The following is a 12,189-nucleotide window of genomic DNA, read 5'->3' on the forward strand; positions in this document are numbered from 1 at the left end:
ACTCAAAAGCCTGAAACTTATTGTACAAATGAAATTTAAAAAAATGCTAAAATATGTCCAAAGCGGTGATTACATGCATCAAACTACACATTAAAGTTGTATAAGTATTGTTTTTATCGCTGAGAGATGACTGTAGTTTTAATTTAACTGAGTTCACATACAAAACCTCTAACATTCAACCTTAGATCAGCAGCAAAGCCAGTAACAACAAAGTATTTCTTAAATTCAGACTAAGGTAAAAAATAATTCACACCTGCGAAAATGGTTAAAACTATTCTTTCTTGCTTCTGACCTCACAGGCTGATGTCAAGGCTGCACATGAGAGAGAAAAACACCAAAATAAAAGCAATGAATAAAGTCCAAAAAAGCAGCAGCGGCACAAACGCTTCTTATTTTATGTACGAAAACACATTAGCAATGTTGCCAAGATTTACAAACATAAAAGTCCCTTCCGGTCAAAAAAAACAAAAAAAACAACTTTCATTTGTGTACCAGATACAAACATCAAACAATAAATAAAACAGTCAAAAAAACATTTTTTTTTTTCATTTTTAACACATACTCACCCACACAGGATAAAAGTCCAACACATAAAATAATTGACTTGTTAGCTTACGTAACTTAAATACAAGAAGGTTGAACGATGATGCATGGAAAAGGACGGCTCTCACACAGAACAAGCCGACGTGACATTATTGCTTCTTTTCTAGGAATCCAAACAATCATCAGATGGACCCAGTGTGACCTCTGCTCAATCATGTTATCCAACACCATTTTTAACTGATAGGTCACTGATTTAAGGCAGAACAATCAACCCTCTGAATTCATATTTGAAGTGCATACGCTGAACATTAGCAAACATTAGCCCGACTATACTTTGAATCCTTCCAGATGCAGTCGTGCTTGAATGGACCCACAGCAGTGACCCGACTGCAGTGAAAGCTCCAGTAATACAAAAAGTTCCAAACATGATTCCTGGACATCCGCAGTCCTGCACCCGTTTGGTGTGTTTGAACAGCATCTAAAGCATGCAGGTCTGTGGTCCTCTAGGGCTGATCCAGCTTAATCAACAACAACAACAAAAAAAACCTCACTGGGAATGCAAATCTCCTACATCGCCACATCAAATCCATCACTGTAAGACTTTGCTCTGCACCAGCTACCCATACTAAAGCTAACCACATAGCTATAATGCTAACCACATAGCTAACTATAGGTAATCACACAGCTAACTACAGCTAACCACACAGCTAATTATAGCTAACCACATAGCTGACTTTAGCTAACTAAAGCTAACCACAAGGCTAACTATAGCTAACCACAAGGCTAACTATAGCTAACCACATGGCTGACTTTAGCTAACCACATGGCTGACTTTAGCTAACCACATGGCTGACTTTAGCTAACCACATGGCTGACTTTAGCTAACCACATGGCTGACTTTAGCTAACCACATGGCTGACTTTAGCTAACTAAAGCAAACCACAAGGCTAACTATAGCTAACCACATGACTAACCACATAGCTAACCACATAGCTAACTTTAGCTACCCACACAGCCAACTACAGCTAACCACACAGCTAACTACATAGCTGACATTAGCTAACTAAAGCTAACCACAAGGCTAACTATAGCTTACCACATGGCTGACTTTAGCTAACTAAAGCTAACCACAAGGCTAACTATAGCTAACCACATAACTAACCACATACCTAACTTTAGCTAACCACACAGCTGACTTTAGCTAACCACATAGCTAACTAAAGCTAACCACAGCTAACTATAGCTAACAAACTACCTATCCAGTATTTATCAATATCATCACTTCACCATCTACATCCTCCTGGTTTCCTGGACGCTGAAGAAACACTACAATTTAAAATAGAGTTTTTTCAGTTCTTAAAATCTTGACTTTGAGAGAAAAATAGGGAAAATTTTGGACCAATTGAAAAGTGCTGTGATGTAATAATTTTAATATAAAGTGACGCATAGTATTTCTCCAACAAGAACCTGTTGTGCTCTGTTTTGTTGTGGCTTTTTTTCAGTTACGTGAGCGTTTAAAATGTATTCATCTTTAACAGTCTACAGTGTATTACTGAACACACCAGGAAATGTTTCATATTATAAAACATTAAATCCCAGACAATCCTGACACTTGCCAATTACTTTCTGCTTTAACGTCAACTTCCACATCAATATCTAAACAGAATATTAACAGTGATGATGCTGATGTTAAATGACAATGAATTTCAACCTGTTATGCTATAGATACAAATTAAGAGTTTACTTAAAATCAACATTTTTTATATATAATGAGGCTGGTTTCACACTACAAGAGGTGAAATTGTGATGAAGGTTACAATCACACGACGAGCTGAGTCAATGTAATCAAATGGCTTGACAATAACAAGACAACTTGAATGACATTTGTGGAGAAATGATAATATTGAGGCTGGTGTCAAATTACAAGCACCAAAGAAGATGGAATTACACATTCAAATCTTTTTCCTTTTTCATGACCGCAATCCATTTTCTCCCCCAATTGTGAGAAAACTCTACAAAAACATGAGTATTATTTGTCTGGGACCCTCCTTTCATTGAAGTCACACACGAGGCTCTGAGTGGGACGAGCCAAAGACGGTCAGTGTTTTATGATGGGAGACTTATGTTGTTTATAAAAGCATAACATGTCCTCGACTTTTCTACCCTCAAGCGGTAAAAATTACTACAAATCCACAATCTTAGACTCTAAAAATGGAAAATCCTGTGTAAAGATACAGAGGATGTTGAACATGTTTTTACAACTCTAAAAACTAACTGTATTCCTGTTGTGTAATTGTGCTGTGAAACTACAACCTGCAGGTTGTGAAGGAGCATGTACTGTAGGTCTATCAGCGTAGAGGAAACCAGCCCTGGGACACGTAAACACCGCACGCGTAAAGGATTAAAACATCACCACCTTCAAAACGCTCACCTGCTACAAACCTCCCATCACACAACATAAATAAATTAAATAGCTATGCTAAAGCCTAGCTCTATACTTAGCCCAAATAGGAGCCAATGAAGTGCTGTACAACTGATAACAACCCCCACCCCCATTAACCTCTATCCGTCCCCCAAAACCTGTGAGAGATCTCCAAAGTCACAGTTGAACAGTTCGCTGATGCCTTCGTGGTCCTCCAGTCCAAAGTGGTAGTCGTGGCTCTGTGGGGGGGACAGGTTGATGAAGCCGTCCAGAGCGAGGGGTAGTCCCTCTCCGTTCAGGAAGTCCGAGGAGGAAAGGGGGGAGAGATTAAAGTCTCCCAGGTCTCCCAGAGCAGAAAACGGGTCACCTCCCAGCAGCGGCTCTGTCGACATGTTGATACGAATATTAAAAACAAAATGAAGCTAAAGATTACAAATGGAAAACATTGCTTTAAAAATTGCTTAGACTCATTTATCACCTCATCCTGCCTCTGACTGGCTGGGCTGTTACCCATACAGCATGCTTAGTTATCAGCTCAGACTAAATGACATCATCAAGTCTGTCTGAGCATGTGATTGGTCAGAGATTTGAGGTCAGTTTATCCAGAATGTATTCCTCAAATTAAGTCGTATTAAGCAGCCATTCACATTAGTTAGGGATCATATGGTAATCACGTTACTTGTCGACTGGCATAGGAATTTTTATGTATTTTGATCACAACATGTTTTAGGCCAATAGTTAATATAATTATCAGAACTAAACATAAAAACAGACTTGCTGTTTTTTGATGCAATCATTTTTTTCCAGTCCCTGCAGGAAACAACAATAAATATTCAGCATTTTCCACTGAAAAGCATGGCTTGGTTATTGTTTCTTTCCACAAGGAAACTGTGTTTACTTTGAGTTTCTATTTTTGTGGCTACACCAGTGGATGCCCACTGGTCCTCAGGGAGGGGTTAAAGACAGATGACTAATTTGGTGTATGTGCCTGTGCATATATGACAATAAGGGCTGATTAATAGTATTATTCTCAGACTAACAAGAAAAAGTGCGTTAAGTAACGTGTGCAGGCTTGAGAACCCAGGAAGCAGGCGGAAACAAAACAAAAACATGGCCGACCTGAAACAAAGTTTGGTTGACCTTTTTTTTGTTTTTTTTCCTACCATATATATATTCCCTCCACTTCCATGTTACGTATTGTGTTTTCTGGTTGTTGCTGTGCTTCTTCTTTGTTTTTGTTTGATCACGTGAGATTATTGCCACTCACCTGCTTCCACACCCATCATCAGCGAGGTTGGATCCTCCTGGGAGGCGGCGGTTATGGTGGACGACGTAGATGCAGGTGATAACACACCCACCTCTGGGGTGGCTGTGGCGTGCGAGGCTTCAGCAGGTTGGCTGTGTGGTGGTGTAACCTGGGAGGGCTCAGCACTGAGTTTAGCAGGGCTGCTTCCTGTTACAGGACTGCACACACCCGAGTTGTCGTCTGGACAGAGGAAAACGTTGATGGCTCCCCGTGTGCTCTTCAGTGATACGCTGTAACCCTGAGAGCACAGAAGATGCACACATTCAGGATAGAAAAGACCAACACATGGAGGGACACAAGGAGCGTGAACAATGTGCGTGCTGACCTCACTGGGCTCAGACACCTGCATCTGGGTCTCAGGTGGAGCTCTGATCACCATCACCAGCTGGTCCGGGGACTCGACGGATCCCCTCAGGTCTCGACAGCCCACGTAGCCCAGCGTGATGACACCATGAAGGAACCGTAATGTTTTACACACAGGCAACAAGTGGCCATTTCATCACAAGCAAACAAACATCAGATTAGTTCATTTAACCAAGCACATGCTTTGGGGGACTACACCAGAGTATGAATGTGGGCTACTTTTGTCACAGCGGGGCCACAAAAATGTGATTGATCTGAGGGCCACATTACAATCACTGATGTCAGCATTTAAAATAACTCGTACAGTGCCCATCGGAAGTATGTATTCATATAGTGGGGGCTTAAGTAACGTTGTCAATTATGGTCAAATGAGTATGTGTTTGAAGGTTGGATGTACAAAGAGGTGTACATACTCAGTACTCTGTAGTGTTATAAAGGGGTTTATTTGCGGGTGAAAAGTAAAATAGCGTGTGTGATTTTCCTGGTTTAATTCTATAGGACATGTGCATGATAAATGTGTTTGTTTTTTTTTACTCGTTTTTATATATTTTTTTTCGTTTGGTGTATTTTTCAGTAATGTATGTTATTTGGAGTCAGTGTGTGTGTATATTTCAGTTGTTTATTGTTTTTTGTTGTCATTGTAATGTGATTCTAGTCATTTTGTGTATTTTTGTATAAATATTTACTTTTGTGTATTTTTGTATAAATACAGTATTTACTTTTGTGTATTTTTGTATAAATACAGTATTTACTTTTGTGTATTTTGAGTCATTTTCATATTTTTGTTGTCGTTTGGTGTATTTTTCTGTAATGTATGTTTTTTGGAGTCATTTTGTGTGTTTTTGGAGCCGTTTTGTATATTTGTGCATTTCTGTTGTTTTGTGTACTTTTTGTATAAATATTGTTTAGTTTTTTGTTTGATTTTACTTATTTAGTATATTTTTATTATCTTATGTGGGGTGATGGCATGTTTTGAGATGTGTGTGTGTGTGTGAGTGACTCTCTCCATCTCTCCCGTGGGTTCTCTCTCACACACGCACATGCACATACTCCGTCAAATGTTGTTGAAATGCGTGTGGAGAGAAAAAAAAAAAACGGACCTGCAGGAACTCTTTCGTTGTCGCAACTTTCTCTCCAAACAGCTCTGTGTGCATTCAGCATGTACAGTACATCCAAGGTGCACATTTGATTATTTAGCATGTGGGGAATATATCAGCACTTATAACGCCGTATCCTAGGAGATATTTGCATTTTTTGCATCCAACACAGCCGCAGCCATGGCACGTCAATAACTTCTGGGTCACGTCAGAACTTCCGGGTCCCGTACGTCCAGTCTAAACAGCGAACGGTCAAACAAACATGAAAATAAAAGTTTTGAAACGTAACCACCACAAACACATGCAGACGTTTCTTGCTTTAATAGGTAGATTATTAATCTGAGCATTAATACTAGAAACAAAGGGTGTGGCCTGTTTTTTGTATATTTCTCTCTCATTTTGTGGAGTTTTGTTGTCGTTTAATGTGTTGAGTCATTTTGTGCATGTTTGTTGTGTGTTTCTGAAGTCCCTTGAGAATTTTTTCATTGCCGTAACGTATATTTTTCTCTTATTTTCTATCATCTGTGATGTTTTTGGAGTCATTTTAACTTTGGGGGGCTGCATAAAAATCAGCCGTCCATGTCTGCTCGGCACTATTTAGCAGAAAAGTGAAACACCAAACAGAAATCCAATGATTAGAACTGATGAAGTTACAGTATTCATTGCTTCCTATCAAAGTGATGATCATTTCCAAAATAGTCAGGATGAACTGTAGATCTGCTGGACAGACAGTTACAGCTCAGTTTCATCTGATTTATACTTTTCTCTGTTGACTTGAAGAAAAAACAAAAAGTTTAGTTCAGCCAACATACACACAGTGCAAATAAAGCAGTAGACAGGTGTGAACACAGCTGTAACAGATGTAACAGATGCATCTTAAACTAATAAAAAAGAATCTTTAAATTAGTGTAAACCACTTTGCCACTTTTTTTTTTTTTATTTAGTCTAGTTTACAATTTGGACAAATGCGACAATATTATTACTCAACCCAATCTGTACAAGACTAAAGAAAATGGCTTCATCTAATGTATTATGTACGTTGTATTATCCCACATTAGTTAATTTTATTTCCACATTGATCATTTCATCATTATATCCCACCTCTGCACATTAACTGGACACGTTTGACTGGTTTGGTCTAGTTTTCATATTTCAGCATAGATTTAAGTCACTATGCTAACATTTGCCTTTTAAATACATATAGTTGACAAAAACTAGGAGTATTTTTGTGTGATCTTTGTGAACTATTACACTCTGTCAATAGATCACCTTTGAAACAGTTTGTCTGTTCCTCAGGCTGTGGATGCTTATGATTCAGTGAATTACCATGTACCATAAAGATTATAATCATATTAAAGCTGACTTCATCATATGACCTAATACTGGTTTGAGGGAAAAGGTGCAACACCAAATTTAAACTTAAATACATTTTTCTTTACGTTTCCTCAGCTTATAGTTTGTATATAATTGAAGCCAATAACGCAATATGTTTATTTTTAATAATTTAATATATTTTAGATACATTCTTTACACATCTCTGTTTGCGTGGAGAGGGTAGATGGGAGGACAGATGACGACGATGGGAATTTACCAGCAGACATGTCACATGGTCACTGAGGTGTTGCACTACAGTGAGAGTAAAGGATATTTCTTGTTCTGTGGGTCCTCTGTGAGCAGGCGAAGCTGCAGGTTACATTTGGCGATGAGTTCATCCAGCTTCTCCTCCGCCTCTGTCAGATCACACAGCTCCCTCTGCAGCTCCTTATGACGCGCCACCAGTGCTGCATCGATTCTATTCCCCCTGCAGGGAATAACACACACACACACTTCAATGAGATGTTTAAAAATGCTTTAAAGGTTTCTTTATTTCACCCACAGCCACTGAATGTGGTTCTTGGACTTCTTAGAAATGAGCTGGATTCCCTCCAGGACGTTGGTGATGTCATAGATGCGCCTCTTCTGGACATCCAGGACTTGTGAGGCCCAGTTGAGATCCACCACGCCGTCAGCGGACTGGGACAGCAGGTTGAGGAAGCGCTTGGTGGTCAGGTTCAGAGAGGTGTCGTAGCGGGACTTCTCTGAGGTGCTGCGGGCGACTAGATGGGAAGAGAAAGGAAGCATCTCTCAGCATTGCTCAGACTTTAACAGCAAAACTCAAGTTCTTTGTGAATCATTTATCATCAATTATTTTAGTCCTGGCTCGGTGATTTGTTTTATTAGTAATGTTTTGTTATAACTGTGCTCTTTTGTCATGCTGTATTCTCTGTATTTTAATACCTTTTACATTTTAGGTTGCCTTTTAAAATCTGACCAGGGACACCAGATGAAAACTAGCCTATTTTGGCTAACTCTGGCTCATTTATGTGCTTATGTGTTTATTAATGTGCATTGTCCCTTTTAAATAATCAATAAATTCAAATGAAACTCATACATTGAATTGACAGGGTGTAAAAAAAACAGACTAAAGGGATTAGTTGGAGTTCTTCTTGAAATATGAGACGCTAAATGTTCTGGTGATGACCCGTTTCATACCAAACCGGTCCAGGACCCCCAAACTGACTTCGATCAATAAGTTACGGGATTTATTTTGTCTGCTGACCCATTTTTATGAATAAAATACACAAAACAAATATAAGAAAAACTAGTATTTTTATTCTATATATTATGTATTATAATATAATAACCTATTTTATAATAACCTTTTATAATAGATTTATTTTTTACTTTGAAATTGGGAGAACATTTTCAGGTTTTTATTGGTTTTGGAGGTGGACATTTGTTTATCTATCAGCTCTTGGTTCCCTTGTGCCACCAGCCAATATTACATTTTATTCACATCATAAGCCAAAAACATAAACAGCACTGTTAATCAGCACTGTTATTTTTTTCAGCACTTATTTCTGAATGAAAATCGCCCTGCTCTGTACATAATTGTCCAATTCCACACGTATAGTCAGTGACCGCGTCCTAGTACAACAAGCGCTTTCCTAAAGTCACATAAATCAGAACAGAGCTGGAAGAAGTGTTGAAGGGCTCGCTTCAAATCCTACTTTGGGGAAAATCTACACACAGAGAAATTAGTACATTGAAAATAGTATATACATGTAGGGGTGTCCCGATCTGATATCAGTACGATATCCGCCTAAAAACCAATATTAGATTCAAATTTCTGATTTATTTATTTTATTTCCTTTTTTTGCCCAATTCATTTTTCATTTATTTTTGTTCAATTGTAGAAAACTGTAGATATTGTGTTAAAGGTTAAAATGTATGTAACCAATTGGTTAATAATAAAGGGGTCAGTTTTTCTCATACCTACTGTTGCCGACTATTATTCTGTTTGAGTGACATCACTTTTCTAACGTTCCACACTACAAAACAAGTAATTATTATTATTTTACTAAGGAAAAAAATAGTAATAAAAGTATGTATGAGTCATGCTGATATCAGCTCAATATCAATAATAAGGCTGCAATATCGGTATAATATCGGAAATGAAAAAGCTGTATCGAGACATCCCTATATACATGTGATTATTTATGTAGAGAAATATATTATTCATACATTTTCCCCAAAAGCCTAAACAGACGCAAAGATCCAATGCATCACACCTGATGTGAAAATACTGTACCTGTGAGTGGAATCCTGGCCTGTAGGTGAAATGAACCCGTTTTTGGAACCATGTGGCTCAGATGTTACGATGAAACATCACTACTTTCAAGAAAACAGTGGCCTGGTATCATTTTCATAATGTGAAAGTTGTTGGCTTTTTAATCAAATATTTCTGCTGATTTTCTGCATTTATATTTAGTTTTTCGTATCAACATCATCACTCTAAATGGGTAGAAAATGACTAAAACGCTCTCTGCTTAAGGGGAGGGCCATGACAATTAAAAAAAACCCGACTAAAATCTTTGAATAATGGTCGAGCAGAGTTCTCAGACTGTTTACTAACTGTATTCATTATAGACAAACTGGGGAGGATCAAATAATCAACTGGAGGAGGAGAACAGACAAAGAACACTGACCATTAACATACACATAAATAAGATGGCAGTCAGAGCCACTGGTCTAGAATAATTCAACTCTCCTGATATCTGCTGCTTTGCAATAGAAACATCTGATCATTTCCATTTTTTTTTTTTTTTTTTTAGAACACAATGTTTGTTAAAGAAACGTTGAAACAGTTTGATGAAAACAGCCACGTGTTGAATTACACAGTTTCGTCAGCCGACTTTTCCATCCACCTGGTTTTATTTTTGCTGACATGGCAGCTAAAACGTTGTAACAAAAAAAAAAAAACTACAGATCGTTTACATAAACCAAATGAATACTATGGAATTTAAGGGTACATTGCCACAAGAAATGTCTCTCAGTAAAGCTACAGTGGAGTGATCTTTGGTCCTACTGCACGGCTGTGTTTGTAATCACATACCAACGTAACTACAAAATGAGTATATGGTGCTTTCACATTAGAAAGAATGAAAAGACTAAAAGAGTAAAGGAGAGATACCAGGATGTATACTAGATCAGGACAATTTTGAAGAATGCACGCTGGGCAAACTAGTCATACTCAATCGCCCCATGATGCACTGCGAGAGGAACATAAAATCGTCCTGGGATAGGCTTCAAGCTAGTAATCAAACATCACCATTTCAAAACAAAAGCATTTATTTTTGTCTTCCATTCGTTGAACACTTTTGTAAACAGGGCTCTTGTTTTGAAGTTAACTGGAAGTTCAGTCAGTAGCACCTTCGTCACGTCTCCGAAATGTCGGAATTAAATGTGGCTGTGAGGACAATGAGGTCACAGTGTGGAACGATCAGACTGATCCGTGGTGTTTTACCTCTGGGAGGGGCAGGCGTGGAGGGCGGGGCTTGGCTGGTGGGCGGTCGGGTGGTGCTCACATACTGATGATCGCTGTCAAGGTCCAACTTTCTTTTTACCTAACGAGGAAAGATGAACAACTTATTACATATTCTAAGTTGTGATCAATGGATTTGTGTGTTACCCCCTCCCCTCCTTACCGGGGGTCTCCCCAGTGCTGGTCGCCTCCTGTCTGGGACATCAGCTGACCCCTGGGGGGTGGCGAACAACAGGACCTCCCCCGTGCTGGTGGGAGCAGATACGGGGTGGAGGCCGTCATTGCTGGGGGTGGTGATGATCACTATCTGGTGCTCCTCACTCAAGTCGATGCTTCCAGAGTTCAACAAAGTCTCAAAGTCAGCCAACAGATCCTCCGAAGTGTGGCCTGTGATCAGAGCCTCTGACATGGCAGTGTGTGTCACTGAGTGGACCCACCACTGGCTTTATGGAGGTGGAGGTGGGGGGGAATCACAAACTGAATGAGGGGCTACTAACCCCAGAATGGTTTGTAGAAGCAGGGTGAAATCACCTGATGGTGCACAGACATGTCTGAAAATGTATCTCAGCTGGTTCACTAAGTAATAGCTTACTGGGAATCGTGATCAGATCCAAATGACAGACACAGGGTGAGGCAGGAGTCCAGGAGGATGTGAAACAAACTGGATATCGGTTCAATGAAGTAACACAGCTCAGTGAATCATACATGTGTTACTTTAGCCGACGATATGAGGTCTGATCATCGTACATGTTGTGTCCGATTAGCCAGTGGATCACAGAGTTAGCACAGCAGCTAATTCTTTGTGTTGACTGAGTACAGTTGGGCCGAGGCCTGTCCACACTGCCTCATTGCGGCTACACAACCTGCTAACACGCTAGCTAACCACACAACAACAAACAGCGCCCAAACAGTTTACAAACATCTAAAACACTAACACATCATCGCGATCGACCCGCATCGATGCTCATTAGCGCTGAGGTGAGCTCAGTTTGAAGACATGGAAACTTTACACTAGCCTCCAAAAGTGAGGATAAAAATGAACTATTCGCTACACAACATATACAGACGTAACTTCAAAACACCCGAGCTACAACTAAAAAGATGTGCATCGGTCTTCTGTCACAAAGCACAGCTCCGCAATCACAAGTGAAACTAAAGGACATGTTAGCATGCTAGCGGTTTATTAGCCTCTGCAGTCCCCTCGTTTAGTCGGGGCGCACAGGAAGCAGTGCGAGCAAACTGCGAATAAAAACCAATAAAACACAAAAAACATTGGCAATAATCAAACCAACAGGTGTCCGTTTTTCGCAGTCACACCCCGCAGACGGTCCTGTCACATTCGCCCCCCTGCCACCCCGTTCCAGCCCGTTCTTGTTGTTATTGTCTCAGCTGATCAACGTCTAAACAAGATACTGACTGTTTTCGCGCGAAATCTTTTTTGCCGCGAAACTGGCATGTGATTCGCATCCACCCCAACCATTGGTCGAAAATATGCGTTTTTCATTGGGTGGGGATAGAACGCTCTGATTGGTCCAAACAGGTGTCTGTCACAACACCGAGCACAGAGTCATCGATCAAGAGCCGCCCTATAATG

The 12,189-nt window shown here is 39.7% G+C and overlaps 1 protein-coding gene across 2 annotated transcripts; it reads right to left on the reverse strand.

Annotated features, from left to right (window-relative positions):
* Positions 1–425: 425 nt before the first annotated feature.
* On the reverse strand, positions 426–12,006 carry e2f1 (E2F transcription factor 1). 2 transcript variants are annotated; one of them, XR_003674492.1, is made up of 8 exons: positions 10,759–12,006; positions 10,578–10,677; positions 7,608–7,827; positions 7,380–7,532; positions 4,597–4,711; positions 4,233–4,509; positions 1,551–3,347; positions 426–1,348 (listed from the first exon to the last, which is right to left on the reverse strand). XR_003674492.1 is itself a non-coding variant. In XM_028453193.1 (7 exons), the coding sequence occupies exons 1-7, from the start codon at positions 11,002–11,004 to the stop codon at positions 3,106–3,108; spliced, it is 1,353 nt and encodes a 450-aa protein (XP_028308994.1). In that variant the 5' UTR covers positions 11,005–12,006; the 3' UTR covers positions 426–3,105. The 2 variants fall into 2 exon arrangements, 1 of the variants encoding a protein (XP_028308994.1); XM_028453193.1 differs by having other exon boundaries at positions 426–3,347.
* Positions 12,007–12,189: the final 183 nt, after the last annotated feature.

Source organism: Gouania willdenowi, chromosome 7, assembly GCF_900634775.1.
Source record: "Gouania willdenowi chromosome 7, fGouWil2.1, whole genome shotgun sequence".
Taxonomy (NCBI): domain Eukaryota; kingdom Metazoa; phylum Chordata; class Actinopteri; order Blenniiformes; family Gobiesocidae; genus Gouania; species Gouania willdenowi.